General features: G+C 38.1%; 1 protein-coding gene across 1 annotated transcript in view; it reads right to left on the bottom strand.

Moving 5' to 3' along the window:
- Positions 1–21,240, bottom strand: part of GYS2 (glycogen synthase 2) — a 46,079-nt gene that overhangs the window by 10,097 nt on the left and 14,742 nt on the right. Inside the window, exons 5-8 of the mRNA XM_009648748.1 lie at positions 10,814–10,958; positions 5,569–5,686; positions 5,037–5,157; positions 3,073–3,179 (exon numbers count right to left, since the gene is read on the bottom strand). Coding sequence (XP_009647043.1) covers positions 3,073–3,179; positions 5,037–5,157; positions 5,569–5,686; positions 10,814–10,958 — 491 coding nt within the window. The remainder of the gene's footprint in view (positions 1–3,072; positions 3,180–5,036; positions 5,158–5,568; positions 5,687–10,813; positions 10,959–21,240) is intronic.

The raw sequence follows: 21,240 nt of genomic DNA, 5'->3' as shown, positions 1-21,240 counted from the left end.
AGGATTTGACCTGCATCCAAAGATGAATGGACTGTTGAAAGCCAGGAACAGACGTCACTAGTGATTACTTCTTCTAATATTTTGCTCTGATCAGTAGACCACACTTTCATCTCAGCTATGAAGAAGAGAGCATATATATGACTCTATGTAGAGAAACATGATCATTAATATTGGACACTAATCAAAACTGAGAGGCCTCCAATTGAACTTGACCTTCTAGAAAGATGTCAGATAAAAGAGTTAAACAAATAGGGATTTTAAAGCAAGTTTTTCCCCTTCACTTTCTGCCCTATTTTCTAACTGAAAGACTTTTGAAAACAAGTGTTAGACTAAGAGGTAGTTTGCCATAAATTAGTTTGCAAACCAAAAAACTTACTGGAAAGCTCAGGCTATGTTTTAAACTAATAATAAAGCCTGTACCAGACAAATGTTATATTTTAGCTAAGAAAGAACTCCAGTGAACAACTCTTTTAAATGCAAAGAGCCATTTATATTATCCTACCCCTTGCTGAAATAACTTGAAAGTACAGCTGGAAGTGCTGTTGACAAAATAGCAAATGCACTCTCAATTTGAGTAAAACACCCACTTCATTGAACCTTTTCCTGCCTTCCTGATTTCTAAGAATTATACTTTGGGCTAAGACAAAACTTGTTAAGTGAAATCCTAAACTTTACCAAGCTGAGAAACCCTATACCTGCTAGTTGCTCTCTCCCAACTCACATAGACACAATAGTGGATAAGTTAATTTTAGATGAGTTGTAAAGCAGCTGAATGTCCAACCAAACTGACCCAAATCCCAGCAAGCTAGTGCCCTCATGATTATTTTCATAGACTCATACCATGAACAATATTCCAAACTTAAACCTGGATAGGATAGAGTGCTTTTCCAGAAGCAGAGGAAAAAAGGGATTTTATATCCCAGACCAGCCATTGTCTACTCCTTTATAAGTGTCAACCTCTTTCTGTATTTGATTTCTGTGGCATCCTTAAAATCATCTAATATTATTATGTAATACTGATATCAGGTGGTCTTATCCAGGAGCCCCAGATTATGACCATGATGATGATGCATATGATGATGCAGAGGGTCTTTTGCTTTTCACAGAGCACAGTGGGAAGAATATCTGGAAAGAACATTTTTTGCATTTCACATATTTAGATTTACCTTTGCTGTTAATATTGTGCCTGTATTACAGATTACCAGAGAAATAACCATGTAGTAGAGATACAACAGGGAAAAACCTTTGCATATTTCATTTAATTTAAACTTTCCTAATATTCATATACTATTTATTTAATATGTACCTGTTGTATTATATTCAAACATTGTATACTTTATGTGAAAGACAAATCAGAGGCCAAAACCACTTGTTGCAAGCATGGCTGTTTCTCACTGCACTCACATTATTTTCCTACACTTCTTGCATACAGAGTTCTCATTAAAAACTCTGGCTATGTTACCCCGCTTTAGCCATCTACAATTTAAGCTAGTTGTGCAGATCCTCCACACATCCACAGAGGGTGACAGCCCATTTCAGAGGATGATTCCCATCACTCATCTTAGACACTTCCTGAAGTGGTACAGGGTGAAACATCATTCAGAGTGAACCATCACTATCCACTGGCAGCAAAGGCAGCCCAAATGCATTACTTTTAGGAATCCAGAGTTGGACAATTAATTCCAACCTCTGCATTTGTGGTACTTGTTTCCAGAGTGGTAACCAGGTAGAATGTTTCCCATAAGTCCCAAGAAGTTGCTGTGTGACGACTCCGGAGATAATCTAGAGAGTAGACAGATGTCTCTGTCTTCTTTTCCATATACGGCAAAAGCTAAATGATTTCAATAATCCTTGTTAAACTCTTCCTGTCACTGGTTTTGTGCAGGTTTAGTATCCATTAATCAGAAAACTTCAACTTGATTACTGACACCCAGAAACAGAGCCAGAGATCATCTGCTGGAGGCAGTTAATGTGATAACAAGAAAAATAGTATCCTTCTCTTACACGATGCTTTTCATCTATGGATCTCTAAGACGTTTAGATTTCTATCAGTTTATAAATATAGAACTGGCATCAGAAAGAGGTTAAACACAGTGAGACACCGGCATAAAAGCAGAAGCTAGGTCTTGTGGGTTTTAGTCCTGTAGCTTTAAGACCAGCTTCCTTACTTCTGCAGCAGAGTTTAACTGCTCTAGCCACCTGATAAGGTGCACATTTCCATCTCTCTGCTTAGATAATTAATCTGTAAATACGTTGAGTTCACTTTTTTAAACAAAATTAATCCTTGACAACCCACCACTGATTTTCTTTATTAATTGGAACCTTCAGTTTTGCCATGTCTCTCAGTTTAGAAGTACCTCACAACGTGTCTTTTCCTGTGTAGAATCACATAGCAGTTAAGGTGAGGTGAAGGTTAAGTCTGCTACTGCTTTGCTTTTTTGTTTGGGAAGTTGTAAAATGAAAACTGTTAAACTGAGAAGGGCTGTGACAATTTTCCCTTTATAACTATAAGTAACTATAACTATAAGTATAACCCACTGCTTGGGTATGGCCATTGCTTATTGTAGGCTATGTTGAAAGTTACACACAATTGTTATCAGCTGTTATGCTGCTGGATTAGACAGTACAATTTCCATATTTCTAAATAAAAGAGTATGTGTAATTAGTTTCTTTTTCCCACCAGTGGCAGAGAAGCTCACTCTGATAAACTAGCAAGTGGTCCTTGTTTTGTGGAAGCTCAATGGCATGTCCAAACGGAGTATTAGAAACAGTCAGAAGATACCCAGAACGTCAGATTTTCTAGAACTTTTGACTTTGTCACTGCAAAACAAGTACTATTTGCTAACTAGTTACAAAGAATGGCAAGACAAGTTTACTAAAAATAACCTAAGACAAAAATAAATATTTGCCCTTCCTTATCATTCCCATCTCTTTCACCCTCACAAATACATTCTAGTTACCCATAATCCTTGATTTTAGCAGAGCAAAAAGAAAGAGCATTATTCTTCACCAGAAGCTTTTGCATGTCTTCTCAATTCACTGTTCAAGGCCCTCAGTGAGAATGGCAATTACCAGAGCTGCTTCCGGACTGCTTGTCCTTTCAGGGTTTCCACATTGAAATTGTTTGTCTTTGCTGGCATGATGAAGAACACAACAACTGTAACATCAGTCTTATGAACCTACATGGGCACAAGATGGAGAGAAAAAAAAAATCTCACTACAAGGTATCACAGCCAACTTTAACAGTAAGAATTAGTCACAGGAAAAGCCAATGCACTTTGATTGATTGTCCAGGAAGGCTCTGATCTTATACTGCTCCCTTTAGCTATGAAGTTTTTGTCAAGTCAGAGATATAGCTGAGGATAGATACAGGAAAACAGATGTCAGCAGATTCCAATTTGGGCAATACAGATCTTCCTGACTTCTCACAGTTTAGAGGCTGTGGTTTAACAAAATTCAGAATACGAGGTCCCTGAGGGACTACCCACATGGAACAGAATGAGGGTGTACTCCTATCACTAACTAAGAAAAGCTAAGGGTAAACTCTGTTCAGAGCTGTAAAAATTAAATTATTTTTAATTGCTTCCATCCTAAACTTTAGACACACAAACGTCCTATTAGCATACCTTCTCTCAGACTGAGGCACAGGGAAATGTATACTATAAAACAACGTATGGGAGTCATCTATCATTTTAAGGTTCTTCCCTTCCCTCTCTTCAAGGCCAGCTCAAAGTCCATCATTCTATGATCTCAGTGTGCTTTAACAATCTGTTACAACAGTCATATTTTATTTCCAAAAGGTTAGTAAGATTTCCGAGTAGCAAAGGAAAAGGACTCTATAAAATAAATTAATTCCATCCAATGCTATGTGTTTTTTAGGTTCAGGCACACCACCGGGACTTGTTTAAGAAGTGCCATAATTCCCAAATTCACAAGTAGTACAGGTATTCTGCTGTTCCCAATGGAATTACCTCTTGAAATAATTACAGAGCAAGTGTTCTTTGAACAGCTAATCAAGTGCTGGCACGCATGTTAGAACAGTAATTTTCAACCCTGCTGACAATATAGTACCAAGATTTTTATCCTGTTTTTCTGCATCATTTAGATGATAGAGTACAAAAGAGAGTGTCTGGGAAATTGATCCTTGCTAGATAACTGAAAACTGATCAGCATTTTTTTAATTTTTTATTTTAAATTTATCAGTCTTTGGGACACATCTGGAGACATTTTCAATTACCTCATTTGTAGGTGGTAAGTGCTCTGCTCTTTGATCATGACAAGGTCTAGGTCTTATCTTCATTAAAGTACTCCATAAAGGTATTTAGAATCATAGAATGGTTTATGTTGGAAAAGACCTTTAAGATCATCAAGTCCAACTGTTAACCTAACCCTGCCATCCCACCACTAAACCGTGTCCCTAAGCACCTTGTCTGCCCATCTTTCGAATACCTCCAGGGATGGGGACTTGACCACTTCCCTGGGCAGCCTGTTCCAGTGCTTGACAACCCTTTCATTGTACTATTTTTTTACCTGAGGAAACAGAAGCATGGAGGAGTTGAGTGGTTTCCCCATGCTTATTCAACAGGCCATTGCCATACTGTGAATTTTAATGCAAGATTCCCATCCAATGTGGTAACAGTATTCAAAGATTTAAAAGATCATGGTCAGGTCCTAATGAATTAAGCAATTTGCTTAAAAGATATTTTAAATTTGCATCATTAAAGGATTATTTTTGTTTGCCTTCTAATATGTAAACCTTCAGAGTAAATTCTTGAGTCATATTTTCAGTATTTTTCTCTAAAAACAAGGGAAGTGACCATGGATTAACTCCTTGAACTATGTAATCAATTATTTTTAAGCAGCCTGAGATTGTTATATACTCTGATGATTCAGAGAGAAAGCTTTATGAAAACCGTGAATATCCCATAATTATTTTTCTATAAACCAGAGTATGGAAATTCTTGCAGGTGACTTCCACAGTATGATAAGTTTGAGCATAAGCACTATGTTATCTACATTTGCAGGAGCTTTCTTACCCTCAGCAAAAAGTTTAATCTTGATAAGGCTTCTAGAAACATATCAGCTCCTTTGTTGGAAAACTCATATCTCCCAGCAATGAAGAAAAATAAGGTCTTCTCAAGACTGAAGTCAAGGTGGCTGAAACCAAGCAAACAAACAGACAAGCACAAAGTATTTCTCAAGATATAGTCAAACAAAACATACAACAGCTTTCTACTCTGGAGGAATTTATTATCCCAAGAAAATAATGAAAGTGAGGCTCTTTTGCTCTTCTTTAAATTAAGATGACTACCTTAATCTGATAAACTGCATCTTGGGTAAATAATGAAAAAATCAAGGCCTTCTGCGTGATCCCACAGTCTGTTAAGCAGAGCTAGAACTGGTGTCTAAAATCCCTTTAGCTTCTAACTGAGAAATCCTAGACAGCTATTGGAATAAGTCAGCAATATTTCACCTCCTCTATGAAGTACTTGTTAGTCTTCCTGCTTTGGTTCTTGCTTTAAATAGCGTTGGACAATCATTGCTAATTTTTGAAAAGTAAAAGCATACCCATAGAAATGACCTCGAATGAACTCTTGGATCCTAGCCTTGTACATGGAATGCAAATTCTGAAACTCATGCATTGCTGAAAATTTCTTAATGTTCAAGCCATTTGGGGTGACAACATCTGGAAAAGCAGAGAAAAGGCAGAGGTAGACATCTTCAGAGTCAGAGAAATCTTTAAGGAAAGAACCAATGTGTCTTTCAGTTGTCAGTATGTGAACAGGTTATGTACTCTTATTACTCATGGATAGGAAACAGCACTGGATGGAAACACAATGGTCTCCACCAGCTTACTCCACAAAGCTATTGCATGTGGCACTCCAATCCCTGTAGCATTGAAATGGCTAGCTCTCCCCATGCCCTTTTGTCCTGTCAAGACATCAAGTAACATCTCCACTTAGCCATATATTTTTTGTGCAATATGCCCTTTACCTCTTTATTCTTGGTATCACTGTTGCGTGCTTTATCACTATAGATTGAAAGCTCTTGAAAGCAGAAACTGTGCTGTACCATGTACTTGTTTACTGTATGGCACAAGAGAGGTCTGTTCTGTCAAGACTTCTGAGGATTTACCAGAAAAGGGAGAATATAAAAAACCTTTTTAAAAAGACCACCTTTCAATAATCTGATGGATCTCTCCTAAAGATAGCCACAGAACAGCATGCTTTACACTTTTATGGCTGCTCTGCTCAAAGATTCCAAAGCATATTACAACTAAAATTTGTTCATTTCCAGTATCTTCTAAGATAGAGTTATAGGATATACAAAGCGTTATAAGGATAGACATAGCTTGCTTCAACCAACACTGCAATTCAGTCACTCTTCACCTTTCTGGTAGAGCACAGCAGCTATTTAGAGGCTTGCCCTAAATCTAATTGAAGTAGATGGAAAGAATGCCATTTTCTTTTCTTTGAGCTGGCTTATGAAAACCATGCATGGAAATGAAAGACGAGGCCAGTTCCTCAGCAGATGTGTTTCATAGTAACACAACTGACTTCAGTAGACCTATACTAACTGATGTTACCAGAGATTCTTCAAAACCAAAGAATCTTCAAAGAAGCAAGAAGTGCTAAGTATTAGAACATGCACTGGTGCCGACTTCATACTTGTTCTCCTGGCAAGTGTCATCAGGTGTCTAGTAACCACAACCATTAACTGTAGCAATTTTAAAACTTTATGCATCATCCAAAGAACTTTCAGTAAGATATCATTCCCTACCACACACAGTTCATGCAAACAAAACAGCATGTCCTTTGATCTCAGCACACATGGTTAACTCCCCCCCATACTGCAGGGTTACTGATGGGAGTACAGTCTCTTCTTTGCCACCAATAGAGAACTTGAACATTGCTTCTATTGTGGTCTTTCAGTCAAGGATGCCTGGCATTCAGGGTTTTGCATCCCTTCCCCTAAGAGCAGAGACTTGCATGTCTAGCATCTGACCTAATACAAAACTGTCCCTTATTTCTGGAGACACTTAAGAAGAGGTCTTTAAAACATCTATGGCTCCTTTGGTTGATTATGTATCAAGATGATCTTAAAATAAGCACAATCAGTTCTCCATATGCTGTCCAGTATACTTGCTTGACATTTTTCATGCAAATGCCATAGCCATTTTTAATGAGTTCCTTGAAATTTATGGTCTGCTTTAGCATTGCCTGCCAGGTAAGTGATCTCTGATTACTCTTTACCTTGTAAAGTGTTTTGAGACTCTTTAGATTAAACAGCAGTAGATAAAAATATAACCTTTGCTAGTAACCATGCAATACCAAAAATGTTGATGGATCTGTCTTGAAATACCATATTTCAAACTGAAGACCAGCCTTTACCAGGAACTCTTTACTTTTTAGGTACTTGGAATTTGGTCCTCAGTGACAAGAAATGAGAGTCTTGGTGGGCCTGACAACAAAACTTGTATTCTTATCTTCTGCTGTCCAACACTAGAAGCTGCTCTGCACAAAGACCTCATGTGGCCTCATATGAGTGGGGGGTCAACAGAGCAGGAACACCCTCCATTTCTCTTTGTCTTTACCAATGACATACCTTCTCATTCCTCTGACCTGCTGCTTGTTCAGCATGGAAGAACTGGCTCATGCAGGACATAGCTTTGAGACTGCAACTATTTCAAGCTCTTCCCAATAAAGTAGGAATCCTTGACTGGATATTTCTGGCCAGTTTCCATCCACTCTCTCACATTTATTTATCAGGGAGTTTTGGACACTCTCACCCATTATCAACAGCCTGTATATAACCTACCCCCACATTCTTTGATTCAACTGCAGCTTTATTTACCCTTTCATCAGGATTAGGGCTCAATCCATCTGTTATTTAAGATACAGAACAGACATGGTGGCCCAAAATATCCAGTTCACTATTTCAGCTCAACATACATATTTTGAACATGTGTGAGGCAATGTGCCCTTGCCCTAGGGAAGAAGTGATGAAAGAGAGCTTTGTTCCTATCTTAAGTGTTTTGCGTTTTTTGTTGTTTAGTAAATTAATGACATTTTTGTTTTTAAATTGTCCCAAGGATGTCAAATCAGAATGATTTGAATTCTGTATTTATAGGAAAGAAACTGGCATTGATTTAAGTCATAATAGCACAGTATGATGTTTTCTGTGGATAAATTACTAACATTCAAGGTTGACTCATACTTTTGCAGAGTTTACTTCTATGATTTTGATGAAATATATACAGCTACAAAGTCTAGATCTAGATCTTAACTGATACATAAGTCTCTTGGAATTTTGATTCAAAGTCTTCTCTATTGCTAATGAGAAATATGTTCCATATGTTTCATACCTGAATGAAAATATTAGAAATCCTGTATCAGTTTTCAAATCATGGGAATATAACTTATGATCCCTGACAGAATCTTGCATGATACATCAAAGAGGACAGGTTCAACATTAGATACTCAAGGTTTTGACAAACATGGTTTGATAAATTATTGATCAAATAACAACATCAGCAAGTGAAATCAGCGTGATGCAAGCAGTTATTCTGCCAGGTTTAGACTGGCAAATCTGCCTTTGTCCTGATGCAAAAACTTTCTATGGAATCATGTCTACTGAATTTTACAGGTTTTTTTCCAAATTATGAGATTTATAATTTAAATTATAATCCAAGTTGAATGTTAATGAGAAGTAGTAGATTGCTCTACTTCCCACACTTCCTCAGTTATTTTTAGTTAACAACTTTGTTATGAAGTTTACCTCTTAGTAAATTCAAATGCAAATAAGAGTTAATTGTGCCAATTCTACATCCCCCTTTTAAAAGTTTATTTATAAATGGGATTGAGAAGCGTACAAATTCTTTCAGTATTCACATTCCTTTGCAGAATTCAAGCTTAACGGTCTACTGAAGGATTGCTGACCTTTCTGAACAGCCAATGTCCATGTTGATTTCACAACTTCAGAGAGAATAAATAGCATGAGAATAGACTCTTACACAGTTTATTTGTGGTCTAAGATTCAAAGAAACTATTAAAGTACTTACTCCAATCAGAATATATTTTCCACTTATAATTGTCTCCTAGGATTTGGGATACCAATTCCTATTAAATTTCTTTCTAGCTCTGTCAACATGAAGCATGATATGCGTCAACAACTTTTTAATCCAAACATTAAACATATTTACTTGGTTTCTTCAAAGTTGCAAGAATAATCAAAAAAAGCTCAGGCCTGTGAATCTCTCTGCATGGAATTCTCTTCAGCTTCAACTGATGTTCTATCTGTGAGCATTCTGCAGATTTTCTCTCCCAAATTAAACTGGATTCAGACTCATTTCAGTCTCCTAAAATCCCAAAACATAAACTATGATTTTCAGGAGTAGCTGTTGTGGGGAGAAGCCTCAATGCCAATATAAAACAGCTTCAAAAGTCTGATTTTCAGAGGTCAAATGCTCTGCACTTGGTAAAAAAGACCTTTCAGAGATATTCCAGATTAGATGACTGAACACTTAATTATATTTAAGACATGGATGTCATGTTTAAAATAAAAAGGAAAAATCTTCTAAGTTCATCACCCTATTGACAGTTTGTCAGGAATGAGGCAAAGCATCCAATGGACAACTTCTCTTTTATCCTGACACATGAACCACAATATGGCTTAAAGCACATTAACAGGGATAACGGTCTCAAACTGTAATTAGCACTGCAATTCACCTAAAAAAAAAAATCTACAAAGAGTAAGAAAACCAAAAACCACTAAAGTCATTTGAGCACTGCTATACTTAAAATAACCAACTAAGATGTGAACACACCTGTTAAATAGTCTCAAAATTGTTTTGCCATTTTTCCCCCACAATGCTTACCTTCAGATGGAGTATTGTGGCTTGTCCTTATAAAGCATTGTGCTGATTTAAAAAGAACTTTAATGGCACATCAAACTGGGATCATGACCTTATTCAAATTCCATGCATGGAACATGACAAGGTTTGCTGGTAAGTTCCATATTTTGTTAGACTAATACAAAGGGGAAAATCAGACAAACTGTTGGGCACTTATGTCGACTATTTTTTCAAACTGTGCTGGTTGGTCTAGTAGAAAACATTATATCTATCTATGAAACTTATTTTGATTATGGCCTAAGATCATGATGGCCACAACCACACTGCTACTCCTAGCTGTGAGAGATGCAGGGAAATGAACTGTATTGATTTACAGTTTGTTTTTTCCCTTCTCACCTCTTTCGATATTGAGCAAAGGAAAACAGCATTAGCACTCAAAAGCAAAACGCATCTAACATTCTATTTTGCATATGAAACTTTTTGCTACATTTCTAAAAGAATATGTTACTAATCTCTAGCAAAGCAACAAACCTCACACTGTAAAAGCTGGTGAAATGTATTGCAAAGGATCCAGCTTCTGCTTTCATTAGTTGACCTGAATATATTACCATCACCAGAAACCCTGCTAGAGATAAAACTCCTGAACCTGAGATGTCCTTGGAAAGAAAGCCTAACATCCATGAAGTTAAACTAATGCTCTCCCGAAGTGGTACTGAAAGCAGTTATTAAATGGTGCTGAACTTGACTTCTCTGGATTACATATGATACTAGAATGTGTTTAAAGTGACATTATCTGTACTTTTCTTTTGAAAATTGGTTATTCTCTGTAGTGTAGCCAGACATACCTATGCATGTGTCCTTGGTCTTCATGTTTGTATACCTGTGTCTATTATTTTCATTCAGTCTGAGGAAATGTAGGTACTCAGAGGAAATATAATAAGAACATAATTCAGGTCTTACCAGGATTTCTTTTAAGCATATGTTCTGCTTCTATAGCTGTTATTTGTGAGACTGTGGTGAACACATGGGCACAATGCACAGATGCCCGTTCCATACAGTACCGATGGTAAATCTGTCTCTCTCCTGCTTCCTTGTCGATGTCAAACTGTTAAATAATAAAACAAACAGAAAAGACACCTGTGTGATATGCTCATCAGATTTATTACCTCAAAGAAGGTCTCTTTTGTTAAGCTTGATTTCCCCAGGGAATAAGAATCATGTAATTATGCTGTTGGCTTGTCTTTCTGTTTTTTGAACAATTTTGTCAGCTTCAGAGAGTTTGAAGGAGCAAGAGAGGTCTCCGTTCCTGCATGCTCATGAAAAAATGGCAGCTCTGTCATGGAGGGAGACCTTGATTAATGATCCCATGAAAGGTAAGGATCTGTGCTACTTGGCCTGCTGGCTGGCAATATGTCGTGCTGCATCTTGCCTGGGCTTGTTGGAAAACTTGGGAGAGCAGGGAAGTTTCTGGTAACCGAAGGTATAGGGGAGAGAAGTAAAAAGGAATAGGGATTAAAAGAGAACCTGGGGACCGGGTAGAATGGTGGGAATCATGGGTAGGCAAGTGAGAAATGGAGTTGTGGTAGAGAGGTAGGATGTAAGAACTTAGTCACAAATCCCGAGGGAACAACGAAAACGGAAAATGAGCTATTTTCTGATACTCAGAGATGTTCTTCCTCCAACTCCACCACTATTATTTGCTGATCCTTTTACTTCAACTTGAACTCCATAAATTTCTAGAGGCAGATGCAAGTTAAACTGCTAGATAAGACCATCCCAAATAGCAAAGTATTTCTAAATTATCTTTAAACCTTGCAGCTACCCTTTATTTTACTGAGCTTATGTTATCCTGATGGGAAGAAAATGCACACTACCTATTGAGCCCATGCTTAAAAGTTCGAATGTTCACTAAAAATATCCACAATTGCTACAATGTAGTCTAAAAAAGAACAATGCTAATGGGGTGTCAATGATCACAATTAAATTACAATCCTCTTAGTCTTACATGACGTTTCACTTCTGGGAACAGAAGTGTTGACCTCCTAAGGTCAACAGCACAGACACCAAATAGACTGCGCAAGTTACATGGAGAGTGACAATAATTCTCAATGACCTCTGTCATTATCACTGCCTAATTCTAGGTGCACAGTCTTATTTTGATTGCATTTGACTCTAACTTCATTGACCATAATAGATTAACTATTATTATAGGCTGGCAGACTGCACTTTCTATAGTTAGGACTATCTGACCTTTGCCATGTTGCTTTTAGTACTTCAGAACTTAGCCAGAAATAAAGCTATTTAGACCGCAGCTTTTCATACCAAGTACATGGTTAGGGTTGGTATAGAACATATTTATAAAAAATTTCAGCAAATGCGATCAAAAACCAAGATTTAAGCAAACATTTTTTTTTTATTTTTACTTAGATAGGTATATAGACATCTTACAACTGTTTTGCTAAGAAACTTAACTACTTTTATCTACTGAGCACTCTAATTTTGCAGTGGTGCTACACTGCTGGTGGGAAAGTGGCTTCCACCTTATTAGTTGAAAATGCCACCTAAATGTGACCGAAAAAGGAATCTTGAAAAATTTCAGCTGAAAAGTTCTAGAGAAACTAGGTGCTTTCTTCTGGTATTAATGATCCTGTATGTCAAGAGTTAATAAGCTTGCCAAAGAAATTTGTAGAAAAGCTAGAAAATGTGCTTTACCACGTAATATGCTCTACATTATGATATCATTTTTCAGTTGTATCATCATATATCGTATTTTCCACATTCCCCATGAGAATTTTGGTGCAAAAAATACAACCATGCCACAAAAGAAGATCTTTTCTCTAGAACATACATCTCATTTGTCACAGAAGTTGAATAGTAGAAAAAGCACAGGGTAGGAGGGTAGAAGAAGAGAAAAATAAAGGTGAATTAATTTGACTCTGGAGAGTACCACAGATCTCTGACATGATGCTTTGCTTACCCTAAACCTCTTGAACATGCAGTTCTTAACTGTATGTTCCTCCTTTCCTGGGAGACTACATTGATATCTTTGAGTCTGATCTATTGAAACATTGAGCATTCACATCTACACCTGAAATCCACTGGACCTATACTCTGATGTTATAAAGTACTTGGTACTGCTAACTCCAATAAAAGCTTCCCTAAAAAAATGTGGATGATGTACCTACCCCTCCCCCCCCCAATATGGCAGTGGTAAACTAATTAATTAATATTTCTGGAGCATTCAGATACCACTGATGAATGCTGCAAAACAGCTTTTAAGAAAATCACAGATATGTTCTTCAGAGCAGAAATCTTAATTACACTCCATAAATAAAGTAGGAAGCTGCATACTGAACAATAACAAAACCAAAACTCATGATTGTTCAACCATTCTGTGTACCAAAGATGCAAACTGGGACAGTTCTTTAGCATGCTGGGTAAATATACAAATGGGATGGGGTACCACAGCACAGTCAAAACTGTGCAAGTTTTTTCAAATACATTTGACTTTGTATTAAAAATGTTTTTTAAATTGCTAGCAAACAAATAGCTGGCCAAACTTGAAATGGTTTTTGTTCTCTTTACCCTTTCTCACCAAGAACGGATTCTTTACAAAATCTAATTAAAAACTAAATTTGGGACATGTTCACAAACTGTAAACACTCCCTCCAGCACTACTGAGAAAGGTTCATAAAAGGATTGTTCAAAGCACCATGGCTTATTTCAGGGCAGGTTTAGGCTAGACATTAGCAAAAATTTCTTCAGCTAAAGGGTTGTCAGGCTCTGGAATGGGCTGCCCAGGGAGGTGGGTGAGTCCTCATCCCTGGAGGTATTTAAAAGAAGGATAGATGAGGTGCTTAGGGACATGGTTTAGTGGTGGAATGGCAGGGGTAGGTTAAAGGTTGGACTCGATGATCTTAAAGGTCTTTTCCAACCAAAGCGATTCTATGATTCTATGATTTCTTGCTACCTTTTACTTCTATGACTTCTATGAAAGCATTTAACACATACACATACACATACCGTTGTTTATTTCTTCATTGCTATTCATTTTTTCATCTTCTGGAAATGGGAAAGATTTTATTTTGCACATGCTTGCATGACCTTGGGCACGCTTTTTCAAAGGTACACAATTCCATGCCTATTAGCAAGTATAAACGGAGGTCACAGAGTTCTCACATTTCATTTGCTCTCATTCTCCAGCAGTTTCCTCCACTGATCGGTAAAGCAACATCTTGGCCTTTGACCTCATTTGCAGCATGGAGTAAGAAACCTCTGAACAGGCTAGACAAATGACTTCAGAAAATAAGCCTTAGACAAGTTGAAGGGCAGGTTAAATGGAACTTAATTGATGAGACAGTGCAGGAGACAAATTTAGTCCACACAGTGCTGTACAAAGACAGCTGAGCTTGCTGTGACAGTATTAGCTCAGTATTAGAGGCAACATGGGCCATGGCACTGTATTGAGCTAATATGCCAAAATGAAGCAGTGCAGTTAGTTTGCTTTTCACCCTGAAACCAATGTTTCTGCTCAGCAATTGGCTCTGCTGTCTGAATGCTTGTCCACCCTAGCTCAGGCACCCATGAACTCTGTACCATAGTGTTCACATTCAGTGAGGGCAAAACAAAGTATCTGTGAAGTGCGTCATGCTTACTTTTGTTTGTTTGCTGTTATCAGCAAATGGGAACACTAGCAAAGCCACAAATGAAAACTGCATCAAGAGAAAACCAGATCCAAGTCAGATTAGCTGTTTATAGAACGATTTAGGTTGGAAAAGACCCTTTGTATTATGAAGTCCACCCATTTCTTCCCTCAGTAACTTTTAAAGTCTAACAACTTCAATATCCACTTTCCTGTAAATATTCCACTGCTCCCAGTGAGGATCCCTCCTACTCTGACTGTTAGAAACCAAGCAGATTACTAGAATTTACATGATGGCAAGGATTAGAGGGGAAAATGCCTGCCTTATAAGGCCACTCTAATTTCAAAGCAAACCAGGAAGACATTCCACAGGCATAATGCTTTAGAATAAAACTTGCATTTGTTTCAATGCAATTCTGAGGAAAAATTTCAGCTCATTTCTGTCCTTTCTATGGATCTATGTGACGAGCATAACATTTCATTCATGTCTTAAAAATTAGCATGTTAGGGGGCACAGCAGGTAATCACTGAACCTCCCAGCATGACATTCTGGTTAAGACAGCTAAGATGATCTTTGAATTCAAAAAGAAGACAATATCAAGCAGTTATGGGATACCAGTGTTCTGTTTCTCTTGGAAACAGTGAACAGTCACTGAAGTAGCAAACCCAAATCAAACATTCCTATTTCAAAATGATAAAGACAAATTGCAAAGGATCTACAAAAGCACAAGAAGAATGATTTGAGAGTGGAAAAGGAGGAAAGACTATACTAGCTATGTAAAGACTTTTCTGAAAGGCAGATAAATTATTTGTCACAGACTGCATATAATCTCTAGATATTAGATACTAGACTATTCTTTCATAGAGAAAAAAAAAGGTATGATGAAAGCCAATGGAAATTAAACCAAGACAAATTCAAACTGGAATTAAAAATGTAGTTTTGATAACAAATAACTTTGTGACACCTTTGCATAAATAATATAGATTCCTCTCACCACTTGAACCTTATCTCAAGAGTCGATAATGGTTTTGTAAGTATTTTGTACCTCAAATAAAAGGTATAGGTATGATGCATGAATTTTTAGCTGAGGATTTTAGGCAGAGAATTAAATGATCTCTTCTGGTCTTTAAAATTGGTGGCACACTCAAGTTCACAAGGTGATTCTGCAGTGGAATCAGGAACAGAGATAGGTCTGAATTTCAAATTCCTTGTTTGCCAAAAGGTAGAACAGAAAGATCTTCATTTCTAGCATAATCTCACTGGCTGCCATTGTCTGAATTATGTAAGAATCACTCTTTTTAAAATGCAGTTTATGTCAAATTTAACACCCATCGATTGTCATCTTGTGCAAATAGAACTTGCATTCTGGTATAGCTCTGCCATGCCAAAAAGGAATGAAATTTACACTTCCTGGCTTAAGTCAGATTTCCATTAGCTGCCCTACTAACAAAGCGGATCAGCTTTGCATAACAGTGAGCTCAGTGACGGCCACGACAGTACTGTACTAAGTGGAATGAGAGCTTGTGCTCCTATATTGTCAGCATAAAAGCTCTTGACCATTCATTTTCATTGGGATTTTTAGTCCTTTTCCTTTTAGACCTCTTGGGGTAGAATTCTCCACCACTTTGCAAACTAGATTCAGCTGTGTTTGTATGAGCTGAATGTAAGATGTTGCTAGGTCTAAATAAAAGTGGCAGGGCAATAAACATTGGCAGGGCAACCTTATGTAAGGAAGAAGATAGTGAAGAATGAGACTTTTTTTTTTTGCCTCTCCTTAGAGCACTTTTCCCATTATAACTCAAGGTGATTTTTCAGTAAGAAGCATCAGAGGCTGAAGCCTACAAACTTCCCCACTATGCCAGGCCAGTGTCCACAAAACCATTTCAGATGGTTACCTCTCCGATGAAATTCCGGGTTAGATCATTTGCCAAAAAGACTGTTCCCAATACAACTGTCTATTCAGATATGAACTAGCCTGGATCATCAGCGTCTCCCAGTCAATTTATGAAACGTGTTGGCCTACTTAAAACCCTAGAGGGGTGAAATTAGACCAAAAAACCCCAACCAACCAAAAACCCCCCTAACTAAGCCAGTCCTCTTAAACAATGGGGAAAGCAATAAAAGATTAACATTCTTGATCCTCAGCTGAGAAGTCAGTTGCTCCTGAAGACAAGAAGGTTCCACAGGCTCAGAACTTTTTTTCCCCAGAACTTCCTACCTTCTGGATTGGCTATTGTGGTTCAGTTTATCTTAGTAACAAACATAACCTTAGTTTCACCAGTGTAAAAGCTACACTGGACATGGGAACAATGGGAAAAAATTCATTGCTGGTTGGACTGTTTAGATATGCTAAACTTCTTAAGCATAGTTAAATCTATGATAATATCTCTGTTGGGAATTAAGCTCATAACATACCCTGCTTGTTACTGAAATTAGAAAGTGTTGACTTTGGAAGAGTTCAAGCCAGTAACCTGCAGGCAGGGTTAGCAGTCCCTGACCCAGCCATTTACCCATGGTTCTTCAGATGCTTAAAAGTAAATAAAAATATCACACACTACCAGTTACCGTGCAAGTCAACTTCTTTTTTGTTCTTTTTGTTTTCCCTCCCTTCCTTCCTCCAGAGTCAGAGTGATTTAAATGGGAATCTAGGAACTAAAACGTACACTGAGTAGCTGTTATATGGTTATTGCCTCAGGGTTCCTTAGCTCAGATGTAGTCCATATGTTGTTTGTTACATGCTGCGCAGACTGTTAAGGGTCTAACACCCAGATTTCCACTGGAGCAGAGGCAGCTAAATTTCTCCCAGTCTACATGAACTAAGTTGGAATATAAGAATTGTATAATCTCATACAGTAATGCTGTATAAGAACCAGGATCCTATCTGTGATTGAGGCAAAGAACAGATGGCTTGCGAAGAGATCAGGAGTCAGATGACATTACAGTCTTACATCCATAGTGCACCCTCCTATCTTCTAGCAATCTACAGCTCTAATCTACTATGTTGACTAGGTTTTCAGTCCCCCAGAAAATGTCCTTTTACAGCTCAGAGAGTGACATGTGCCCTCAGATCACGAAACGGAGTTTTGGTAGCCCACGGTTAAGGCCTCTGCGTTATGTAGGGGAGTCCGTAAAGAATAAAGCATCACAGCACGGCAACAACTAAATCATTCTTAACTTTTCCCCAAAAGACTAGTAAGGTTGAAGGCCAAGTTTTCACAGGTCCACTGTTTGTGGGGGCTATCAGCAGGCTACATGGAGCCTTCCCTTCCAGTTTTATCACCTGTCAGGGGCTGGCAACTCGAGCTCTTTGTTCATAGAAATGCTAGAGAAAATGTCAGCCACCCTGCACTGCACAGCCCTTTTGCCTGATCATCGATATGGACATTCACTCCAAACAGGTTGGGACTTGGGCCAAAGTCTTCTCTGGTCTAAAGCTACTGACCTCACTGGCTTACTTTAGAGAATACATTTGTACCTTCTATACTTGTGCCAGTTGGCACATTTTGAGCTTTACTGGGAAGATGAATTAAAGTGGTATTTTCCACTGTGGAATCCAGAGAAAGAAAGAAAATCTCAGTAAGCCTTTATATTTTTAAAAGAGATCTTTCAACTCGTCTTGTGTCTTCTGGTCATGCTTATCTACAGGGGTGGTTTAACACTGAAGTGGAAGAGTGCTGCACCGTGTGGGCACATGCACATGCATGCAGGTGTGTGTGGGCACACAGAGCAGGCAGAGCTGATGGACAGCGGAGGATCCACTGAGAGTGTGTTACAGTTTCAGGGCTAACAGGAAATATTACAGTGAGGAAAAACACACTGGTCACACACACCCAGGGCACTGTGAAAGGAGAGGGAGAAAGGACTGTGAAGATGCCAGGTATTTATTAGTCATCAAACAATCATGCCATGGTTTTGCCTGTGGATCCCACTGTTAAATCCTTCCACATTGCAGAAAAGCGTTAGGCCTCAGAGGGCTGAGTAGAGCTCTCTCTAGCAGGCGTTCTAAGCCAGCTTGTTGTGGATTGTGTTGGGGGCTAGAAAAGGGAAGATGAGGTTTCCTCTTTTCTCTGCAGGAGCTGTGCATGCCTGATTGTCTCTAGGCATGGTCAGGCCATACCCACTCCTTTTGCGCTGCAACCATTTTTTCTGTGATATCTGGCACAGCACGTTTGCATCTTTTCCTCCCATCTCAGCTGCTGTGTTTAAAGCTGGCGGAAATTGTGCTCCAACCATGAAAAACTGATCAAAAGTGAGAACTTAAAGTCAATTACTATTATGCTTTAAAGGGAGAAAATTATATAAAAGCAGTGAAACAGGAAAACCAGCTATTCTACTTTCGGGTGGGAGGGGATGACATGCCATAAAAACTTATTGTCTTGTCCAAAGATTAAACACTGGGAAGCCCTGGAGAATCTTCTTCACTGGACAAATTGCTTTTTTGACCTTAGTAGTTTACTACTAGAAGACAGCAGCAAGAATAAGCTCTGAAGACTTAGCTCTCTGTACCATTTAATTAATGCACTCTAGACCAACCTTTCATGTTTCTCAACTGACTTTTGGGTCAGATTGACCTTTTTACAGCCAAAGGAGCCCTCGTTAAGATATCTGATCTCTTACTAAAAGTTAACTTTGTCAGGAAGAGCTTTAGCATCCTATAAGCATGTTGAACAGTGGTATATATGCTTGGCATCATTTCCTCTATTAGTACCTTTAATGTCAACCTCTCCACAGAGGACGTAAAGCATTAAGGTCTAGAAATCCACAAGTTTCCTCCCTCAAATATTATTTACAGCAGTTTATAATAATATTTTAAATTGACACATATGCTTCATTCCACATATTCTTAGAATAAAGTCTGAATAGAAATTTCTGTGTTTATCACATAACTGATACCAATGGAATCTGTGAAGCTTTGCAGAAGGATGGACAGTACCTTAGAGTTGGCCATATCATGTGTGAACACTACAAATTATATTAATACAAATATATTAAAATCTGTATGTCTGCTCAAATATAAGATCATTACTTTTTCCTTTGAGCACACAGACAAGGGTGAGGCCCCCAAAATTATCATGAAGGGGAAAAAAGGTTGCTTTTGAGAAAAGCAGACTATTTTGCCAGACTACTTGTAGCTCACCAAATTAACCAGAATACAAACCAAAATTTTTTTAGAATTTCCTTTATAAAAGGAAGGCAGGGCTCTGACATAGTATTTTTAGCATCAATTTGTAAACCAATCAGCAATCTCTTTTTTTTAAAACTCATTTTAACTGCATCCTCGTCCTCTCTCCCCCCCCCCCCCTTTTTTTTTTTTTTATGGCTCCCTTACTAATGAATTATGTGTAAGAATGCAAGGGTGAATGAATAAAGTTACTGCCTGAAAGTTCCCACTTTCTCAGGTGTTAAACCTGAAACAGCATCGGTTTAGTTCTTTCAATATAGCTCTGTCCAGAGGAAAATAATTTAATGTGACATTAAAGCTAGATTTTGCGTATATACACATAAAAAGAATATGAGGGAGTAGGAATGTCTAGACTCCTGAACTTGGGTCTGACAGCATGACTGGGTTATTCATGCTGCCTCATTAATGCACCTAATAAACGCATCTCATTGAGGAGACTAGTTTTCCCAGGTGATAGATGGAGACAGATCTTGCAGATGGCAATTTGAGGATGTTTGCCTTACACTGGCCTCTGCACAATCAGTGTAACTCCACTAATGATATAGGGAGCGTAGGAGGAGTAACCAGCTACGTTAGTTACCTCATACTGGGCAGAGAGAATTCCTGCTACACTCTATCATGCTGCAACCTTTATGCCTATGAGTAAATGAGAGGAGACAGGTTTTTGCTCTTAGTGTGTTCAGTAGATTCAGTAGTTGCCTTTGGCGGGAAAGAAAAAAAAGAAAAGAGGAGTAAGGTGAATGACTGTTTCCTTGGAGTACAAGGGAATGGCGGTCTATTCTGTACTTCTGAATAAAGCCAATAGCACACTACTGCTTGGGCCTTGTCTTTGGAAGACACTTAAGTTTGACACACTGTGGAACAAACATCCAACTGAAAACTGTCAGCTGAATAATTTCCTTCATTGATTTTAGCCAAGGAAATGCATGGACAGTGAATAAGGCAGTTGTTTGGCTTTTAACTACCTCTACCCTCAGTAAAAAACGTAATGCAAAAATCTCTTGAACTGAGTTTCTCTGTAACCATATTAGAAATCCCAGATCATATAATGTACCTCTGCTGAAGGCAGTGCTAAGGACATCTGGGTCTTTGAAATGTAAGTTTGTGTTATGCTTTGAGTGGAAAGAGAACAATGGAAACAAAAACCACTAGACAGTTTACAAAATTTCCAAGAAACAGATATGGGTCTTTTGAACTCAGAAAATACTTCCTATATTTGCCAGTTACACATTAATGCTAACCTGAAAAGGTTGAAAGTAGAAGGACTTATTGTGACTTACAAGGATTAAGAAATCGGCTGTGGGGAAAAAAGAAAAAAATATATATTTAATGCCATTCCAGGGAATTTCATCAAGAAGAGGGTTACTGGCTATTTTTTTTTCTACTGCCTTTTATTAAGAAGGAGTGCTGTGAAGCTGCTCCTGAAGTGTCAGATGATTGCTACAGCTGAATAGGTTTTACATTCACTGGTTACTCATGCTGCTAACAGTAACTCCCAAACCGCAGCATCCATTGCTCGAGTTGATTGCCTTTCCTGAACATAAAGGGGAAGATTCTCAAGG

The sequence above is a fragment of the Egretta garzetta genome, unplaced genomic scaffold (assembly GCF_000687185.1).
Source record: "Egretta garzetta isolate BGI_Z169 unplaced genomic scaffold, ASM68718v1 scaffold81, whole genome shotgun sequence".
Classification (NCBI taxonomy): domain Eukaryota; kingdom Metazoa; phylum Chordata; class Aves; order Pelecaniformes; family Ardeidae; genus Egretta; species Egretta garzetta.
The sequence above is the reverse complement of the archived record's forward strand: the minus strand, read 5'-3'. Positions and strand labels throughout refer to the sequence as shown.